We start from the raw sequence: 22,655 nt of genomic DNA, 5'->3' as shown, positions 1-22,655 counted from the left end.
GTATAAACATTGGAATCAACTTGTTTTAATTTCTAAAAAAATTTTGTTGGCATTATAATTGGGATTGCATTAAATCAATTGATCAGTTTGGGGAGAACTAATATCTTACTATGCTCACGGGTTTTTTTAACATGGTGTATCTCTTCATTTATTTATATCTTCTTTAATTCCTCTCCATAATGTTTTGTAGTTTATAGTGCAGAAGTCTTATACATCTTTCATTTGATTTCTAGGTTATTTGGCTTTTTATGCTAAAGTAAGTGGTGTTATTTATTAAATCTTATTTTCTAACTGTTCATTTCTAGTTTATATAAATATTTATTTTTATATACTGACTAAATATACATTTATTATTTCTAATTGCTTTTTAATAGGTCCTTTCAGATTTTTTTTAGATTTTATTGAAGTATAATTGATTTACAGTGTTGTGTTAATTTCTGCTATACAGCAAAGTGACTCAGTTATACATATATATATTCTTTTTCATATTCTTTTCCATTATAGTTTGTCACAGGATGTTGAATATAGTTCCCTGTGCTATTCAGTGGCACCTTGTTGTTTATCCATCCTATATATGATAGTTTGCCTCTGCTAAACCCAAATTCCCATTCCTTTCCTCCCCTACCCCACCTCCCCCTTGGCAACCACAAGTCTGTTCTCTATATAGGTGAGTCTGTTTCTGTTTTGTAGATATGTTGATTTATATTGAATTTTAGATTCCACATATAAGTGATATCATATGGTATTGGTCTTTCTCTTTCTGACTTATTTTGCTTAGTTTGATAATCTCTAGATCCATCCATGTTGCTGCAAATGGCATGAATTCATTGTTTTTGATAGCTGAGTATCTTTCAGATTTTCCACATAATCATGTCATCTTTGCATGATGACTTTCATTTTTCCTTTGCAAACTTTATACTTGTTATTTCTTGTTCTTGCTTTTTTGCACTGACTAGACCCTCCAGCACAATACTCAAAAGAATTATGGACATTCTTTTCTTTTTCCTGAACACAGAGAGAAGGCATATAATATTCCACTGTAAGCTGTTATCTGTATTTTTTTGTAGAAACTCATTATCTGTTTAAGGAAGTTAACTTAATTCCTCATTTGCTAAGATTTTTATTCTTGTTTTTATGAAAACTCTGGGTATTGAATTTGATCAAATGTTTTTGCTGCTCCTAAATGGTCATATGGTCTCCTTCATTCTCTTTACATGGTAAATTACATTCATTGACATTCAAATGTCAAACCAACCTTGTATTCCTGGAATAAACTCCACTTCATCCTGATTGTTACCCTTTTGGTATATCCTGGATTTGATTTGCTAAGCATTGGCTTAGGATTTTCTGCATATTTATTTTTAAATTCAATTTTTCTTTGTTGTAATGTCCTTGCCAGGTTTTGTATCAGTATTATGCTGGTCTCCTAAAAGGAATTGGGAAGTTTTTCTTCTTTTTCATTATCTCTAAGAGTTTGTGTGATTGGTATTATTTTTTCTATAAATGTTTGGAATAACGCATTAGCAAAGCCATGTGTGCTAGGAGTTTTCCATATAGAAAGGTTTTTAACTATGAGTTCCATTTCTCTAATAATACAGGACTATTCAGATGTGTGCTTCTTCTTGTATCCATTTTGATAAATTACTTTTTCAAGGAATTTGTCCATTTTGTTTGTTTTTATTTAGGTATAATTGACATATAACATTATATTAATTGCAAGTGGGCAACATAATCATTCAAAATTTGTATATATTGTGAAATAATCACCACAATAAGTCCAGGTAACATCTGTCACCATAGATAGTTACAAAAAATTTTTTTCTTGTGTTGAAGACTTTTAAGATTTACTCTCTTAGCAACTCTCAAATATTCAATACAATACAATTAACTATAATTCACCATGCTTTACATTACACCCCATGACTTAATTATGCTATAACTGGAAGTTTGTACCTTTTGACCCCCTTCATTTATTTCTCCCACCCCCCATCCCCCACCTCTGGCAATAATCATTTTGTTCTTTTTGTCTATGAGCTTATTGTTGTTGTTGTTTAAATTCCATGCATAAGTAAGATCATATGGTGTTTGTCTTTCTCTGACTTATTTCACTCAGCATAATGTTCTCAAATTCCATCCATGTAGTTGCAAATGGAAAAATTTTGTTATTTTTTATGGCTGAATAGTATTCTGTTATATATATATATATATATATATATATATATATATATATATATATACACATATATGTACGTGTATATATATGCCACATCTTCTTTATCCATTTATCCATCAATGAGCACTTAGGTTGTTTCCATACTTGACTATTGAAAATAATGCTGCAATGAACATGGGGGTGCATATATCTTTTTGAATTAGTGTTTTTGTTTTCTTCGAACAAATACCCAGAAGTGGAGTTGCTAGATCACATGGTAGTTCTACTTTTTATTTTTTGAGGAATCTCCATACCATTTTTCATACTGGCTGAACCAATTTCCATTCATACAAACAATGCAGAAGCGTTCCCTTTTCTCCACTTCTTTGCCAGCACTTGTTATTTCTTGGTTTTTTGATAATAATCATTCTAACAGGCTTGAAGTGACATCTTGTTGTGGATTTGATTTAAATTAAGGAATTTGTCCATTTTGTTTAAATTGTCAAATCTATTTTAGCCAAAATTTGTTTACAATCTCCTTTCATTATCCTTTTAATGTCTGTAAGACTTGTAGTGGTATTGTTAATAAGTATTTTCTCTTCATTTCTCTACATCTGCATTTCTAGGAGTTTATCAATTTTATTAATCTTTTTAAAAAAACTGTTCTTTGGCTTTGTTGGTTTTCTCTATTTTAACTCTATTTTCTATTTCATTGATTTCCAAACTTATCTTTGTTGTTTTTTCTTTCATTTTGGGGCTTTTATTTGCTGTTCTTTTTCAAAGTTCTTGGGATGGAAAATTAGATCTTAGATTTTCAACTTTTATTCTTTTTATAGTATATGTATTTTGACCTATTAAAGTTCTCCCTTCAGCATTTCTTTAGATTTATCCACACAGGTTTTGATACGTCATATAATTATTACCTCAGCTTGGAATATTTCATAATTTTCAATGTAATTTTTTTTTTTTTCTGTGGTATGCGGGCCTCTTACTATTGTGGCCTCTCCCGTTGTGGAGCACAGGCTCTGGACGTGCAGGCTCAGGCCTAGCTGCTCCGCGGCATGTGGGATCTTCCCGGACCGGGGCACGAACCCGTGTCCCCTGCATTGGCAGGCAGACTCTCAACCACTGCGCCACCAGGGAAGCCCCAATGTAATTTTTTGACTCATGGGTTATTTAGAGCCACATTGATTAATGACCAAATATTTAGGAATTTTCTAGTTATCTTTTTATTATTGATTTCTGGTTTAATTCCACTGCAGCCAGACAACATACTTTAAATGGTTTTAATAACTCAAAACTTGCTTGGTACAGAAAAATTCTATTTTGATAAATGTTCCATGTGATCTTGAGAAAAAAATGTATTCTTCTATCGGTTAGGTCAAGTTAGTTAATTATGTTTTTCAAATCTTTTGTAGCTGTCTTAGTCTGTTCGGGCTGCCATAACAAACTATTATAGGCTGGGTGGATTATAAACAACAGAAATTTATTTATTATAGTTCTGGAGGCTAGGAAGTCCAAAATCAAGGCACTAGCAGACTTGGTACCTGTTGAGAACCTGCTTCCTGGTTCTTGTTATGTCCTCACATGTTGGAAGGGATGAGTGATCTCTCTGAGCCCTTTTTTTTTCTTTTAAATTAGTTTTATTAGTTACCTACTTTATACAAATTAGTGTATATATGTCAATCCCAATCTCCCAATTTATCCCATCACCACCAACTCCCGCCCCCCCGTTGTCCCTGCTTTGTGTCCATACATTTGTTCTCTGCATCTGTGTCTCTATTTCTGGCTTGCAAACCAGTTCATCTGTACCATTTTTTCTAGATTCCACATATATGCGTTAATATATGATATTTGTTTTTCTCTTTCTGACTTACTTCACTCTATATGACAGTCTCTAGGTCCATCCACATCTCTACAAATGACCCAGTTTCATTCCTTTTTATGACTGAGTAATATTCCATTGTATGTATTTACCACATCTTCTTTATCCATTCATCTGACTGAGCCCTTTTTTATAAGGGCACTAATCCCATTCATGAGGGCTTTACCCTCATGACCTAATCATCTCCCAAAGGTCCAGCCTCCTCCTACCATCACCTTGGGGGTTAGAATTTCAATATGAATTTTGGAGAGACAGAAATATTTAGTCTATAGCAGGACACTTACTAATTTTTTGCCTATTTGTTCTATCAGTGCTTGAGAAAAGTAGGTTAAAGTTTTCCATTATGATTGGGGATTCATTTATACTCCTGGTAATTGTGTTAATGTTAGCTTTACATATTTTGAAGTAATGTTGTTAGGTACATATCAGCTCAAGATGGTTACACCTTATTGTTGAGTCGAACCTAATCAATATGAAATATTGTTTCTTATATTTTCCAAAATTTTTGCCTTAAAGTCTATTTTATTTTGTATTGATAAAGTTACCCTAGTTTAATTTTGGTTAGTGTTTGCATGGTATATTTTCTTATTCTGTTACTTTCTAACTTTTTGCATCCTTTGTAAATAATACAGAGCTGGATCTAATTTTGGTTAGTCTTAAATAATCATTGTCTTTTAATTAGCATGGTTAGATCATTTATATTTATTATAATTATGGTATTTGTTTAATTTAAGTCTACCATATTGCTGTTGCTTTTCTACTTATCATCTGTTTTTCATATATTTTTCCTGTTTCCCATTTCTTTGTATTATTTAAATGATTTTAATATATCATTATTTTCTTCTGCATTAATTTTTGGTTATTTTGATTGATTTAAGATGTTCATAAATTATTTGCTACTCTTTCTGTTGAGAGGTTAGGGGCAATCTTCTTCCTTTTATTTAGGCTATTATAGGCTTGCTTTACCACTAAAACCAATAAAATAGAACATGACATACTGGGACCTCTAAGCTTAGGTAATAAATATGGAGAACAGTATGGAGGTTCCTTAAAAAACTAAAAATAGAACTACCGTATGACCCAGCAATCCCACTACTGGGCATATACCCTGAGAAAACCATAATTCAAAAAGAGTCATGTACCACAATGTTCTCTGCAGCTCTATTTACAATAGCCAGGACATGGAAGCAACCTAAGTGTCCATCGACAGATGAATGGATAATGAAGATGTGGCACATATATACAATGGAATATTAGCCATAAAAAGAAACAAAATTGAGTTATTTGTAGTGATGTGGCTGGACCTAGAGTCTGTCATACAGAGTGAACTAAGTCAGAAAGCAGAAAACAAATACTGTGTGCTTACACATATATATGGAATCTAAAAAATATATATATATGCATATATATATATACACATATATATGTACATATATACACATATATATGTATGTATATATATGTGGTTCTGAAGAACCTAGGGGCAGGACAGGAGTAAAGATGCAGATGTAGAGAATGGACTTGAGGACATGAGGAGGGGGAAGGGTAAGCTGGGACCAAGTGAGAGATTGGCATGGACTTATATGTACTACCAAATGTAAAATAGATAGCTAGTAAGAAGCAGCCACATAGCACAGAGAGATCAGCTCGGTGCTTTGTGACAACTTGGGGGTGGGATAGGGAGGGTGGGAGGGAGATGAAAGAGGGAGAAGATATGGGGATATATGTATATGTATAGCTGATTCAGTTTGTTATAAAGCAGAAACTAACACACCATTGTAAAGCAATTATACCCCAATAAAGATGTTAAAAAAATAAAAATAAAGACAGTGCCCAGCTTAAAAAGAAAAAAAAAAAAAAAAAGCATTGCAGGCGGCCCAGTTTCAATCCCTGGTCAGGGAACTAAGATCCTGCAAGCCATGTGGTGTGGCCATAAAAAAGAAACATTGCAGTGTCCATGTCTGTGTCATGGAATGCTCATTCTAGATGAAGCCAGCCACAAGGTACAACAACCCTGAAACTGCCATGCCAAGCTAGCCTAATGGAAAGGCTGTCTACAGAGATTGGTGATTGGCCATCCCCAGATTTATCAGCTATTCCATCCCGCTTACAAGATACATAACTGAAAAAGCCATTTTCAATATTCCTTCCCCAGCAGATAAAACAGAAAAAGAACCAAGAAACAAGCCTGATAGCTAGAATTGAGGCCCCTGACATAGGGCCCCACTTGAGTCATCCCAGCCATTCCCAGCTTTGTAATCCATCTCAGATGAAGTCTCAATCACTGTGGAAGTGAGACCAGACATCCCTACTCTGCCCTACCATAATTTGCAACCCATAATTGTGAGCATAATAAAATGGTGGTTGTTTTACATCACTAAGTTTTGGGGGTAGTTTGCTACACAGCAGTAGATTACCATAACAGTTACATATTATCTTAATGGGGTAACTTAGAGTTTACAATATGCGTCCTTGACTAATTAATGCCTACATTAAGTTAGTACTTTTACCCTTTCCAGAACAATGCAAGAATCTTAAAATGGGTTAACTCCCTTTATCGTCTTTCCCTTTTGTGCTATTTGTTGTCAGTTTTCACTTACATTTTTGTTTTAAATATAAGAAGACATTATTTTTATTGCCTTAAACAATTAGTATTTACTTTTTGTTGTGGTAAATATACATAACATAAAATTTACCATAATAACCACTTTTAGGTGTACAGTTTAGTGACATTAATTACATTTACAACGTTGTGTAGCCATTTCCACTATCCACTTCTAGAACTTTTTCATAATCTCAAACAGAACTTCCTGTATCCACTAAACAATAACTCTCCATCCTCCACTGCCCCCTAGGCCATGGTAACCTCTATTTTACTTTCTGTATCCATGAATTTGTCTATTCTAGGTAGTTTGTATAAGTACATTTGTCCTTTTGTCTCTGCTATTTCATTTAGTATAATGTTTTCAAGTTTCATCTAATTTATAGCATGCATCAGAATTTCATTCCTTTTAAAGGCTGAATAATATTCCATTGCATTTATATACTACATTTTGTTTATCCACTCCCTTTTAACAGATCTTGGGTTGTTTACACATTTTGGCTTGGTGTCCGTACGTTCAGTATTCATTTTTATTTCTCCAGATATTTACACCTTCCAGGGACCTTCATTCCTCCCTACAGTTCTGTGTTTCCCTATGGTATTACTTTCCTGCAACATAAGGTATTCCCTACAGTAGTTGTCGTAGGGCAGATCTCCTGTGAAAAATTCTTTCAGCTTTTGTTTGTCTGAAAACATCTTTATTTCACTTTTGTTTTTGAAGAATATTATCAACATGATAGAAATCTAAGTTGTCACGTTCTGTGTTTTTTTTTCCCCCTTAGCACCTTAAATATGACATTCCATTCTATTCTGGATTCCATGGTTTCTGTTAAAAAAAAAATCAAGGACCAGTTTTACTCTTTCAACCCTGAAAGTAATGTATCTTTTATTGTCTGGATGCTTTTAAATTGCCTCTATGTTTTGTTTTTAGCAGTTTAAATTCGATGTGCCTATGTGTCATTTTCATTTTTTGTCCTGCTTGAATAAGTTGACAATAGAATAATCCAGCAGAGTCCATGCCTTGTTACCCTAGCATACTTACTTCTTCTAACCATATTTAACTTCCAAATAATGTCAATATTAAAATTATGCTTCCACCTAACGTGATACAACTATCCCTCATATAGATTAAAACAAACTAATCCTCTTCCCCAAAGTAATTTTATTTATCTTTCAATCATTTTTATTTCTCTTCCTGCTGAGTCATACTCCACCTATGATATCTTGTCATATAAATACTAGATACAAGGTTAAGCACTTATATTTATTTCCTACTGCTGCTATAACAACTGCCAAAACCTTAGTAGCTTTAAACAACAAAAAGTTATTATCATACAATTCTGGAGGCCAAAATCTGAAATGGATCTCACTGGGCTAAAATCAAGATGTCAGCAATGCTGCATTCTTTCTGGAAGCTCTAGGGAAGAATTTGTTTTCATGTCTTTTCCAGCCTTTAGTGGCTGCCCACATTCCTTGGCTCATGGTCTCCTTCCATTTTCAAAGCCAGCAATGACCTACCAAGTATGTCTCACATCACATCACTCTGGTGCTGACTCTTCTGTCCCCTCTTTGACTTATACAGACTCTTTATTTTCCCAATTATAAGGTCCCCTCATTTTTTTTGGTGTGGTGGTTCACTGACATAAGGAACTCAAAATGGCCAGGTGACAGTATCAGCTTCCGTTTTAATGTAACTGTTGGTGTGTACCTTGGTGGAAGCCTTTCTCCTGTGGGTTCTAAGGCCTTTATATCCACAGAACCCAAAGGTACAAGGAAAGGAAGCAAAATTTTCACTAGTGGATTATTAGAGATAATATTGAGAGGGAGCCACTTTCATTTCCACCCTTTAATTTTCAAACTCATAAATGCTGGCTGGCATAGATTCAGATCATATTCTATAACATGAAGGACATCACTGTAGCCTGAAAAGTGTTGTCAGTGGAACTCTAACTGTAACTGAGTCTCCAAAATGCCATTCCACCAGGCCAAGTGCTTTAGGGTGATGGGGAACAAGGTAATGTCAGTGAATTTCATGAGCATAGGCCCATTGATGTGCTGCGTTTGCTCTGAAGCAAGTTCTCTGATCAGAAGCAATTCTATGCAGAATATAATGACAAGTGAATAAAACATTTTGAAGGTACACAGATAGTGGTTTTTGTAGAAATATTTTGTACCCAGGAGTGTAAATTATCAATTCCAATGAGAATCAAGTGTTACCCCTTCCATAATGGAAGTGTTCCAACTAATCAATGTGCCACAAGAAGCTGGCTAATTCCCTCAAGGAGTGATGCCATATCAGGGGCTCAGTGTTGGTCTCTGCTTTGGCACAGTGGGCACTCAGCAGTAGTTGTAGCCAGATATAGTGCATAAAAATCTATTTTGCTGAGCCTGAATAACCTCCACTCCTCCATTCCTGTTGCCATGGCCACTTTGTTCATGAGCCCATTGGGCAAGGAGAGCAGTGGCTAGGGAAATAGACTGACTGACTCCAAAGAATGGGTCATCTTGCTTACTTGATTATTAATATTCTTCTCTACTGAGATTGCTCTTTGATGAGAATTGACATGGGACACAAATGTCTTCACACTTGGTGCCCATTTGGAGGGGTCTGACCTCTTCCGCAAAAGCTTTCTAACCAGGTTATTTCCAAATCCCTGACCATCCAGCAAAGCCACCAGTTATTGCCCATCTGTAGATCTGTACCTCTGGCCATCTTTTCTTCCAGGTATAATATACAACAGGTATGCTGCTTGAAGTTCTGTCCCCTGTAAGTATTTCTCTTCAGAGCTCCCCCTGAGTGAGGCTGTATATTATATATGGAACTTCCTATGGGTTACACTTTGCACTTGACCTCCTGAGGCCTGCTAGGTCCTGAGTTTGACCAATAGAATTCAAACTAAGTGATGCTGTGTGACTTCCAAGACAAGGCCTTGAGAAGCCTTGCAATTTCTACTGTCTCTCTCTGTCTCTTTCTCCCTCCCTCTCTCCATCTCTTTCTCTCTCTCTCTCTCTCTCTCTCCCTCTCTCTCTCTCTCTCTCTCTCTCGTACTTTGAAATGTACATGCTGTGAAGAAACTCTAAACTGAAAGTCTGTATGGAGAGAGAAGCCCAGCCATCACAGAGGTTCCAACAATCCAAGCTGAAGACCCAGTATATGTGTGTGAGACCATATTAAATCACCCATCTCCAGCTGATCTGGCAACTGACTACAGCCAAATACATGAGTCCAAGCAAGAATAGAAGTTCCCTGTCAACCCGCAGAAAGCAGTTGTTCCTTTAAGTCACTAAATTTGAGGGTGGTTTGATACAATAATCTACAAGTTTAGAAGATACTATTCAGATTTTAAACCATCATAAATTTTTCTTGATACTCAATTTGGGGTTTTACTTAAGAAATTACATCTTCCTTTCAGAAAGAATATTATTCGTGTTGAGGTGAGCTGCACCATCTTCCACAGGCAATTGCAATGGGACTTCAAATTGTCATATTAGTATTATGGATTACTTCGACTTGTATTTATTTGATTTGATTTAATATAAGCAAACTGAGGGGTCAGGGAATGTTTACCAAGAGTTATTAAGGGTTTTGGGAGGGATAAGGTAGGAGAGGGTTACCAAAGATAGCTTTCCAAGGTAGAAGAATTGCTTGCAGTTGTTTGACTAAATTTGCACTAACAATAAAAGTAGATAGGGTTTGTAAATCAGTGGAATTACCACAGGAATGAGGAGGATTCTGTAATGACAATAATAGATAATACTTATTGAGTGCTTTTTTATGCCAGAAGTTGTTCTAAGTGCTTTACAAATTTTAGCTCATTTATTCCTAACCTAGCTGTATGAAATAGTACTGTCATTCCCATATTTTAGATAAGAAACTGATCATAGAGGTTAAGCAACTTGTTCAGGATCACACAGCTAGTAATTACTAACACTTAAACCCAGACAATATTATGCCACGCTCAGTGTTCTTAACCACTAGACTGTATTTTGTCTTTCTCCTAGATTACACTGGAGTATACGAAATTGACCCAACCAAAATTTTGGATATTTTATTTATAGTTGCTAGTGATACCATTACAAATTTAAGGGTAAAACTCTTTGTGAGAATAATACCAATATTGCCTGACTTATCAAAGCAAACCTTGATTGGATAATATTTCTAAAATCTAGTTTACATATGTAAAATCTATTTTATGATTTTTACTCATTTTGCCCTAATTAGGCAGAAAGCTAATTAGAGGTAGAAAACCCAGTTTTGACCATAAAATCTTATGTGTTTGAACCTTTAGAATGTCGCTGTATTCCAACACTTTAAACGTTTGATTAATATAAGAAGACAAGGGGAGCCACGTCAGATACTGAAATACATTAATCCTAAAGAGGTAAGGACATTATTTATTGATACAATATATTTTCCCCCCTTAAAAATGTGTGGCTACTTTATAAATTCAATGTGCTTGTATTTCTTTTTTTTAACTTTTTAAATTAAACTATTACACACATATAGAAAGTTCATAAAACATAAATTTATAACAACTGAATCATCACAAGCAAACCCCTGTGTAACATTCACCCAGATCAACGTTTTCATACTTCAAACCATTACCTTTGGGTGCCCTGCAAATCACTGCCGACTCTCTTCTTCCAAAAGGTAAACCCTATTTTGAATCCTACCACTATACTTTAGTTTTCTGTTTTAAAGCTATATATAAATAGAATCCTATAGTATACTTTTGTATCTAGCTTTGTTCATTCAACATTGTTTGTGAACCTAAACTTCATTCATTTCATAAAAATGTTGGTAGTATTCCATTTTATGAATATACTGCTATTTATTCATTCTACAATAGATTGACATTTGGACATTTTCTAGTTTGTGGCTATTATAAAGGCTGCTTTTGGAACTATTCTTACTCATGCCTCCTGGTTAACAGGTCCACAAATTTCTTTTGGTTTCTATTCAACCTAGAATCAGAATTGCTGGATGGAAGGATATGCCAAACTATTTTCCAAAGTTATCGTATTAATTTATATTCACTGTCAGCAACCTTTGGGAATTCTTGGTGCTCTACATCCTCAGCAACACTTAATATTGTCAGTTTTTAATTTGCACTTCTCTGATTACTAATGAAGTTGAGCATCTTTTTGAGGAGTTGTGCTTCTGATTAAAATTCTATATGTGATTTTTCAGGCCTGACCACAGGCAATTACAAAGCCTTTACCTGACAGGACTCACAAGGGAAAGCTATCCTCACCTCACACTAGACTTGGTACAGAGTCAGTGCATTACAGTCAATGAAGGGAGTTGCAGACAAGGACTCAGGACCCTCTCTGTCCACGAATTTAGGCATATTTTCCTAGCCCCAAAAGCCTTCACTCCTAGATCTCTCTCTCTTTTTTTTTAACGTATTTTTATTGGAGTATAATTGCTTTACAATGGTGTGTTAGTTTCTGCTGTATAACAGTGAATCAGCTATAGATATAAATATATTCCCATACCTCCTCCCTCTTGCGTCTCCCTCCCACCCTCCCTATGCCACCGCTCTAGGTGGACACAAAGCATCAAACTGATCTCCCTGTGCTATGCGGCTGCTTCCCACTAGCTATCTATTTTACATTAGATAGTGTATATATGACCATGCCACTCTCTCACTTCGTCCCAACATACACTTACATCTCCCCATGTCCTCAAGTCTATTCTCTACGTCTGCGTCTTTATTCCTGTCCTGCCCCTAGTTCTTCAGAACCTTTTTTTTATATTCCATATATATGTGTTAGCATACTGTATTTGTTTTTCTCTTTCTGACTTACTTCACTCTGTATCACAGTCTCTAGGTCCATCCACCTCACTACAAATAATGCAATTTCGTTTCTTTTTATAGCTGAGTAATATTCCATTGTATATAAGCGTCACATCCTCTTTAACCATTCATCTGTCGATGGACACTTAGGTTGCTTCCATGTCCTGGCTACTGTAAATAGATCTGCAATGAACATTGTGGTACATGACTCTTTTTGAATTATGGTTTTCTCAGGGTATATGCCCAATACTGCGATTGCTGGGTCATATGATAGTTCTATTTTTAGTTTTATAAGGAACCTCCATACTGTTTTCCATAGTGGCTGTATCAATTTACATTCCCACCAACAGTGCAAGAGGGTACCCTTTTCTCCACACCCTCTCCAGCATTTATTGTTTGTAGATTTTTTGATGATGGCCATACTGACTTGTGTGAAGTGATACCTCATTGTAGTTTTGATTTGCATTTCTCTAATGATTAGTGATGCTGAGCATCCTTTCATGTGTTTGTTGGCAATCTATATCTTCTTTGGAGAAATGTCTGTTTAGGTCTTCTGCCCATCTGGATTCGGTTGTTTGTTTTTTTTGATATTGAGCTGCATGAGCTGCTTGTAAATTTTGGAGATTAATCCTTTGTCAATTGCTTCATTTGCAAATATTTTCTCCCATTCTGAGGGTTGTCTTTTCATCTTGTTTATGGTTTCCTTTGCCATGCAAAAGCTTTTAAGTTTCATTAGGTCCCATTTGTTTATTTTTGTTTTTATTTCCATTTCTCTAGGAGGTGGGTTAAAACGATCTTGCAGTGATTTATGTCATAGAGTGTTCTGCCTATGTTTTCCTCTAAGAGTTTTATAGTGTCTGGCCTTACATTTAGGTCTTTAATCCATTTTGAGTTTATTTTTGTGTATGGTGTTAGGGAGTGTTCTAATTTCATTGTTTTACACGTAGCTGTCCAGTTTTCCCAGCACCACTTATTGAAGAGGCTGTCTTTTCTCCATTGTATATTCTTGCCTCCTTTATCAAAAATAAGGTGACCATATGTGTGTGTGTTTATCCTTGGGCTTTCTATCCTGTTCCATTGATCTATATTCCTGTTTTTGTGCCAGTACCATATTTTCTGCATGACTGTAGCTTTGAAGTATAGTCTGAAGTCCAGGAGCCTGATTCTTCCAGCTGTGTTTTTCTTTCTCAAGATTGCTTTGGCTGTTCTGGGTCTTTTGTGTTTCCATACAAATTGTGAAATTTTTGTTCTGGTTCTGTAAAATGTGCCATTGGTAGTTTCATAGGGATTGTACTGAATCTGTAGATTGCTTTGTGTAGTAGAGTCATTTTCACAGTGTTGATTCTTCCAATCAAAGAACATGGTATATCTCTCCATCTGTTTGTATCATCTTTAATTTCCTCATCAGTGTCTTATATTTTTCTGCATACAGATCTTTTGTCTCCTTTGGTAGGTTTATTGCTAGGTATTTTATTCTTTTTGTTGCAATGGTAAATGTGAGTGTTTCCTTAATTTCTCTTTCAGATTTTTCATCATTAGTGTTTAGCAATGCAAGAGATTTCTGTGCATTAATTTTGTATCCTACTACCTTTCCAAATTCATTGATTAGCTCTAGTAGTTTTCTGGGAGCATTTTTAGGATTCTCTATGTATAGTATCATGTCATCTGCAAACAGTGACAGTTTTACTTCTTCTTTTCTGATTTTGTTTCCTTTTATTTCTTTTTCTTCTCTGATTGCTGAGGCTAAAAATTCCAAAACTATGCTGAATAAGAGTGGTGAGAGTGGGCAACCTTATCTTGTTCCTGATCTTAGTGGGAATGGTTTCAGTTTTTCACCTTTGAGGACGATGTTGGCTGTGGGTTTGTCATATATGGCCTTTATTATGTTGAGGTAAGTTCCCTCTATGCCAACTTTATGGAGGGTTTTTATCATAAATGGGTGTTGAATTTTGTCAAAAGCTTTTTCTGCATCTATTGAGATGATCATATGGTTTTTTATCATTCAATTTGTTAATATTGAGTATCACACTGATTGATTTGTGTAATTGAAGAATTCTTGCACTCCTGGGATAAACCCAACTTGATCACAGTGTATGATCCTTTTAATGTGCTTCTGGATTCTGTTTGCTAGTATTTTGTTGAGGACATTTGCATTTTGTTCACCAGTGATATTGGCCTGTAGTTTTCTTTTTTTTTGTAACATCTTTGTATGCCTTTGGTATCAGGGTGATGATGGCCTCATAGAATGAGTTTGGGAGTTTTCCTCCCTTTGGTATATCTTGGAAGAGTTTGAGAATAATAGGTGTTAGCTGTTCAATAAATGTTTGATAGAATTCCCCTGTGAAGCCGTCTGGTCCTGGGCTTTTGTGTGTTGGAAGATTTTTAATCACAGTTTCAATTTCAGTGCTTGTGATTGGTCTGTTTATATTTTCTATTTCTTCCTGCTTCAGTCTCAGAAGGTTGTGCTTTTCTAAGAATTTGTCCATTTCTTCCATGTTGTCCAATTTATTGGCATACAGTTGCTTGTAGTAATCTCTCATGATCCTTTGTATTTCTGCAGTGTCAGTTGTTACTTCTCCTTTTTCATTTCTAATTCTATTGATTTCAGTCTTCTCCCTTTTTTTCTTGATAAGTCTGGCTAATCATTTATCAATTTTGTTGATCTTCTCAAAGAACAAGCTTTTAGTTTTATTGATCTTTGCTATTGTTTTCTTCATTTCTTTTTCATTTATTACTGATCTGACCTTTATGATTTCTTTCCTTCTGCTAACTTTGGGGGTTTTTTGTTCTTCTTTCTCTAATTGCTTTGAGTGTAAGGTTAGGTTGTTTGAGATGTTTCTTATTTCTTGATGTAGGATTGTATTGCTATAAACTTCCCTCTTAAAACTGCTTTTGCTACATCCCATAGGTTTTGGGTCATCATGTTTTCATTGTCATTTGTTTCTAGGTATTTTTTGATTTCCTCTTTTTCTTCAATGATCTCCTGGCTATTTAGTAGTGTATTGTTTAGCCTCCATGTGTTTGTATTTTTTAACAGATTTTTTCCTGTAATTGATATCCAGTCTTATAGTATTGTGATCAGGAAAGATACGATTTCAATTTTCTTAAATTCACCAAGGCTTGATCTGTGACCCAAGATATGATCTATCCTGGAGAATGTTCCATGAACACTTGAGAAGAAAGTGTAATCTGTTGTTTTTGGATGGAATGTCCTATAAATATTAATTAAGTCCATTGTGTTTAAAGTATCATTTAAAGCATGTGTTTCCTATTTATTTTCATTTTAGATGATCTGTCCATTGGTGAAAGTGGAGTGTTAAAGTCCCCTACTATGATTGTATTACTGTTGATTTCCCCTTTTATGGCTGTTAGCATTTGCCTTATGTATTGAAGTGCTCCTATGATGGGTGCATAAATATTTACCATTGTTATATCTTCTTCTTGGATTGATCCCTTAATCATTATGTAGTGTCCTTCTTTGTCTCTTGTAATAGTCTTTATTTGAAAGTCTATTTTGTCTGATATGAAAATTGCTACTCCATCTTTCTTCTGATTTCCATTTGCATGGAAATCTTTTTCCATCCCCTTACTTTCATTCTGTATGTGTCCCTAGGTCTGAAGTGGGTCTCTTCTAGACAGCATATATATGGGTCTTGTTTTTGTATCCATTCAGCTAGTCTATGTCTTTTGGTTGGAGCATTTAATCCATTTACATTTAAGGTAATTATTGATATGTATTACCATTGATTATCTATTACCATTTTGATTATTTATTATATCTAATAGATATCTATTGATATCTATTACCAATTATTGATTATCTATTACCATTTTCTTAATTGTTTTGGGTTTGTTATTGTAGGTCTTTTCCTTATCTTGTGTTTCCTGCTGAGAGAAGTTCCTTTAGCATTTGTTCTAAAGCTGGTTTTGTGGTGCTGAATCCTCTTAGTTTTTGCTTGTCTGTGAAGGTTTTATTTTCTCCTTCGAATCTGAATGAGGTCCTTGCTGGGCAGAGTAATCTTGGTTGTAGTTCTTCCTCTTTCATCACTTTAAATATGTACTGCCTTTCCCTTCTGGATTTCAGCAGAGTTTCTGCTGAAAGATCAGCTGTTAACCTTATGGGGATTCCCTTGTATGATATTTGTTGCTTTTCCCTTGCTGCTGTTAATAATTTTTCTTTGCATTTAATTTTTGTTAGGTTGATTAATATGTGTCTTGGCATGTTTCTCCTTGGATTTATCCTGTATAAGACTCTCTGTGCTTCCTGGACTTGATTAACTATTTCCTTTCCTATATTAGGGAAGTTTTCAACTATAATCTCTTCAAATATTTTCTCATTCCCTTTCTTTTCCTCTTCTTCTTCTGGGACCCCTATAATTCAAATGTTGGTGCATTTAATGTTGTCTGAGAGGTCTCTGAGACTGTCCTCAGTTCTTTTCATTCTTTTTTCTTTATTCTGCTCTATGGTAGTTATTTCCACTCTTTTTTCTTCCATGTCACTTATCTGTTCTTCTGCCTCAGTCATTCTGCTATTGATTCCTTCTTGAGAATTTTTAATTTCATTTATTTTGTTGTTCATCATTGTTTGTTTGCCCTTTAGTTCTTCTAGGTCCTTGTTAAATGTTTCTTTTATTTTCTCCATTCTATTTGCAAGATTTTGGGTCATCTTTACTATCATTACTCTGAATTATTTTTCAGGTAGACTGCCTATTTCCTCTTCATTTGTTTGGTCTGGTGGGTTTTTATTTTGTTCCTTCATCTGCTGTGTTTTTCTATGTCTTCTTATTTTGATTATCTTACTGTGTTTGGGGTCTCCTTTTTGCAGGCTTCAGGTTCATAGTCCCTGTTGTTTTTGGTGTCTGCCCCCAGTGGCTAAGTTTGTTTCAGTGGGTTGTGTAGGCTTCCTGGTGGAGGGGAGTAGTGGCTGTGTTCTGGTGGATGAGGCTGTATCTTGTCTTTTTGGTGGGCAGGACCACATATGGTGGTGTGTTTTGGAGTGTCTATAAACTTATGATTTTAGGCAGCCTCTCTGCTAATGGGTGGGACTCTGTTCTTGTCTTGCTAGTTTTTTGGCATACGTTGTCCAGCACTGTAGCTTGCTGGTCATTGAGTGGAGCTGGGTCTTAGCGTTGGGATGGAGATCTCGGCGAGGGGTAGGGGTGGTTGGCCGTTTGATATTACATGGGGCTGGGAGGTCTCTGGTGGACCAATGTCCTGAACTCGCCTCTCCCACCTCAGAGACTCATGCCTGACACCCAGCTGGAGCACCAAGACTCTGTCAGCCACACGGCTCAGAAGTAAAGGGAGGAAAAAGCAAGAAAGCAAGAAGCAAGCAAACAAGAAAGGAAGAAAGAAAGAAAGAAACAAAGAAAGGAAAAGATGAATAAAAATAAATTTATTTATTTTTATTAATTTTATTTTATAAAATAAAAAATAAGTAATAAAAATAAAAGAAGGAAAGAAAGAAAGAAGAGAGCAACCAAACCAAAAAACAAATCCACCAATGATAACAAGTGCTAAAACTACCAAAAAAAAAAAACCTGACAGAAGCCTAGGACAAATGGTAAAAGCAAAGCTATACAGACAATATAACAAAGAAGCACACACATAGACACTCACAAAAAAGAGAAAAGGAAAAATATATATACATATATATATATATATATATATATAAAGAAGAGAGCAATCAAATCAATAAACAAATCTACCAATAATAATAAGCTCTAAATACTAAACTAAGATAAACGTAAAACCAGAAACAAACCCTAAGTTTACAGTTGCTCCCAAAGTCCACCACCTCAATTTTGGGATGATTTGTTATCTCTTCAGGCATTCTACAGATGCAGGGTACATCAAGCTGATTGTGGAGATTTAATCTGCAGGTCCTGAGGCTGCTGTGAGAAATTTCCATTTCTCTTCTTTGTTCACACAGATCCTGGGGTTCAGCTTTGGATTTGGTCCTGCGTCTGCATGTAGGTCGCCTGAGGGTGTCTGTTTCCCACCCAGACAGGATGGGGTTAAAGGAAGGTCTGATTAGGGGGCCCTGGCTCACTCAGGCCTGGGGGAGGGAGGAGTATGGAATGCAGGACAAGCCTGCGGTGGCAAAGGCTGGCATGACTTTGCAACAGCATGAGGTATGCTCTGTGTTCTTCTGGGGAAGTTGTCCCTGGATCACAGGACCCTGGCAGTGGCAGGCTGCACAGGCTCCCAGGAGGGGAAGATGTGGATAGTGATCTGTGCTTGCACACAGGCTTCTTTGTGGCTACAGCAGCAGCCTTAGCATTTCATGCCCGTCTCTGGCATCCACACTGATAGCCACGCTTGCACCTCTCTCTGAAGCTCATTTAGGTAGTGATCTGAATCCTCTCTCCTTGTGCACCCCGAAACCATGGTTTCTTGCCTCTTCGGCAGGTCCAGACATTTTCCCAGACTCCCTCCCAGCTAGCTGTGGCGCACGAGCCCCCTTCAGGCTGTGTTCACACAGCCAACCCCAGTCCTCTCCCTGGAATCTGACCTCCGAAGCCCAAGCCTCAGCTCCCAGCCCCCGCCCGCCCCGGCGGGTGAGCAGACAAGCCTCTCAGGCTGGTGAGTGCTGGTCGGCACCGATCCTCTGTGCGAATCTCTCTGCTCTTCCCTCTGCACCCCTGTTGCTGCACTCTCCTCCATGGCTCTGAAGCTACCCCCCCCCCACACACACACACACCCCGTCTCTGCCAGTGAAGGGGCTTCCTAGTGTGTGGAAACCTTTCCTCCTTCACAGCTCCCTCCCAGATGTGCAGGTCCCATCCCTACTGTTTTGTCTCTGTTTTTTCTTTTTTCTTTTGCCCTACCCAGGTACTTGGGGAGTTTCTTGCCTTTTGGGAAGTCTGAGGTCTTCTGCCAGCGTTCAGTAGGTGTTCTGTAAGAGCTGTTCCACATGTAGATGTATCTTTGATGTATTTGTGGGGAGGAAGGTGATCTCCACGTCTTACTCCTCCACCATCTTGAAGGTCCCCCTCCAAGGTCTCTTCATCTGCGACCATGGCCAGAAGTCTTCAGGCATCTCTGATGAGACCTCCTTATGCAGGAAACCTTGAAGACACTTTCCTTACTCCGAGTCAGCTTACTCTGACCCTCCCCTCTCAATTTCTCCCCTCCCCCCGCCACCCCCACAAACACATACATACACATAAAACTGCCAGAGCCTTTGTAAAGGATTCCCTCAACAGTGAGACAACATCCTCCTGAAAGGGGAGTTTTTGCTTCCTCTGGTTTTAGGCTCTTTAGACTCCTGTTTGTTACCTTCAAAGTCAAGGCATTCTTTCCTTTTCTGCTTGTTGCTTTAAATAGCTACTACCACACTGAACAGCTCAGCTCTCCCTCTACCAAATTCGATGAACTTCTGACAGCTTTTTTTTTTTTCATGCCTTTTATACCTGTATTGTCTCTCTTATTCTTACTGATTTTTATCTGTTCTTTATGTACTCTTTATACAAGCCCTTTTTCAGTTATCTGTGTTACAGATATTTTTCACTCAATGATTTGACTTGTACTATCTGAATAAAGTCTTTCCAATGATTTTTAAAAATATTTATGTATTTCTTTAGGCTGCATTGGGTCTTAGTTGCCGTGTGCAGGATCTCCGTTGCTGCATGCAGGCTCTTTAGTTGCAGGATGGGGGCTATTTAGTTGCAGCATGCAGGATCTTTACTTGCAGCATGTGAACTCTTAGTTGTGGCATGCATGTGGGATCTAGTTCCTTGACCAGGGATTGAACCCAGGTCCCCTGCATTGGGAGTGCAGAGTCTTAGCCACTGGACCACCAGGGAAGTCCCTCCAATGATTTTTTTAATTTAAAATTTTAAACATATACAAAACTGGAAAGAATAAAGTAATAAGCCACCATATACTCCACACCCAGCTTCAAGAATTAGCATTTCATGGCCAATTTTTTTCATCTACAACTTAATCCACTTTCCCCAGCTCCTAGGTTAATATTTTGAAGCATGACTATTGTTTGATGAACAAAGTTCTTAATTTTAATGTAGTCCAATTTATCAATCTTTTTCTGTATTATTGGTGCTTTTTTATAAACTACCTCAACCCCAAGGTCATGAAAATACTCTTATATTATATAAACTTTACTGACTTGCCTTTCATACTTAGATCTACAATCCAACTGGGATTAATTTTTGTGTATGGTGTGAGGGAGAAGTCAACTTTCATATTCTTCCATATAGACATCCACTCCATTATACACCATTCTGCAGTGCCATTTTATCATAAATGAAGTAACAATTTACATATGGGTCTGTTTCTGAATCTGTCTGTTTCTGTTCCATTGGTCTAATTTCTACCTTTGTATTTTTTTTTAATTTTTATTGAAGTATAGTTGATTTACAGTGTTGTGTTAGTTTCAGGTGTACAGCAAAGTAATTCAGTTACATATATATGTGTGTGTGTGTATATATATATGTATATACACACACATATATATATATATACTTATCTATTCTTTTTTGGATTCCTTCCCCAAGTAGGTCACCACAGAATATTGAGTAGAGCTCCCTGTGCTATACAGTAGGTCCTTATTAGTTACGTCATATACAGTAGTGTGTATATGTTAATATCAATCTCCCAATTTATCACTTCCCTGCATGTTTCTCATTTGGTATGCATAAGTCTGATTTCGAGATCTGTGAATATGTTTCTTTTTTGTAACTAAGTTCATTTGTATGATTTTTTATTAGATTCCACAAATAAGTGATATCATATGATATTTGGCTCTATCTATCTGACTGACTACACTTATATGATAATCTCTAGGTGCATCCATGTTGCTGCAAATGGCATTATTTCATTTTTTATGGCTGAGTAATATTCCACAAAGGTTCACATTCCTGGTGTGGCTTGCTGGGGCCATGGTGTGAAATACAGACATTTTTCTCAAAAATAGTTTTTGTGTATTTTGACCTGTCTGCCAGTTCCTTGAGGAACCTGTGCAGAGGCTTGCCTTTGTTTCATCTGCTTCCATGCAGTCCCAGGGCTGGGCCAGCTTCTAACCTTTAAAGTCATATCCTGGAAAAGGTGAGGCTGAGGAGGAAGATACATGGGGATGTCTAAACAAATAGAAAATATATATTGTTTAAAAAAGATAAAAAGCAGATTAGTGATTGCCAAGGGCTAGTGGGGAGAGGGAATGGGTAATGACTGCTTAATTGGTATAGGTTTTCCTTTTGGAGTGATGAAAATGTTCTAGAAATAGTGTCAGTACAATATTGTGAATGTACTAAATGTCACTAATGATACATTTAAGTTGTGTGTGTTTCACCACAATTTTTAAAAAATGTTTAAAAATCTATTGGAATTTTTATTGGGATTGCATTGAATATTTAGAACAATTTTAGGAAAACTGACATCTTAACAATATTGAGACTCCAATACATGAATATGTGTGAAAATATGGAGATATGCCACCCAGATTCCTCTTCATAAGAAGACTTATTACACAGTTGGAGGGAGTGTGATCAGCAGACAACCTCCAGTGTCTCCTGCAGAGAACTGCATCACCCTAAATCAGTCAGCTGCTTCCAGGACAGTCTGTACCTAGTGAGTGAGTAATGTGTGGGAGTGGGGGTGGGGAAGTGGATATAAAACCAGACTGAGATTGGGCAATATTCATTCTAGAGTTCCCTGCAAGATTGGCCAAGGCTTTGTGGGGCCTGTATTGCAGTTCAAGTTCTTCCTTCCCCTTCCTTTCACAGGTGGTGATCCCTAATAAACACATAGTGCCCAAACTTCATATCAGCATCTCCTTTCAGAAAACCCAACCTGCAACATTAGTTAGCTCTTCTGTAATTTCTGCACAGAGGACTTGTACATCTTTTCTTTGATTTATATCTTGCTTTTTCATGCTTCTATAAATGGTAATTTGAAGACATTTATTTTCCAATTTGTGCTGCTGGTATATAGGAAGATGATAAATTTTGTTTATTGACTTTCTCCCCAAACACATTGTTATGCTTATTTATTAATTCTAATAATTTGTACATATATTCTTTTGGATTTTCTCCATAAACAAGCATATCATCCTCACATAATTAGTTTTATTTTTCCTTTTCCAAAAGTTATAAATTTTATTTCATTTTCTTGCCCTTCTGCACTAATAGCACCTTAAGTTAATTGGTGAGTAGAAATGGCAACCACTATCTCATTCCTGACTTCAAAGGGAAAGGG

General features: G+C 36.5%; 1 protein-coding gene across 1 annotated transcript in view; it reads left to right on the top strand.

Annotated features, from left to right (window-relative positions):
• LOC307189958 (protein MFI) overlaps positions 1-22,655 on the top strand; it is a 90,017-nt gene that overhangs the window by 14,367 nt on the left and 52,995 nt on the right. The window contains 1 exon segment of the mRNA XM_079928581.1: positions 10,929-11,021. Within this exon segment, the coding sequence (XP_079784707.1) occupies positions 10,929-11,021 (93 nt within the window).

This window comes from Stenella coeruleoalba (genome assembly GCF_951394435.1).
Source record: "Stenella coeruleoalba genome assembly, chromosome: 8".
Taxonomy (NCBI): domain Eukaryota; kingdom Metazoa; phylum Chordata; class Mammalia; order Artiodactyla; family Delphinidae; genus Stenella; species Stenella coeruleoalba.
This window is presented reverse-complemented; position numbering and strand designations above follow the sequence as displayed.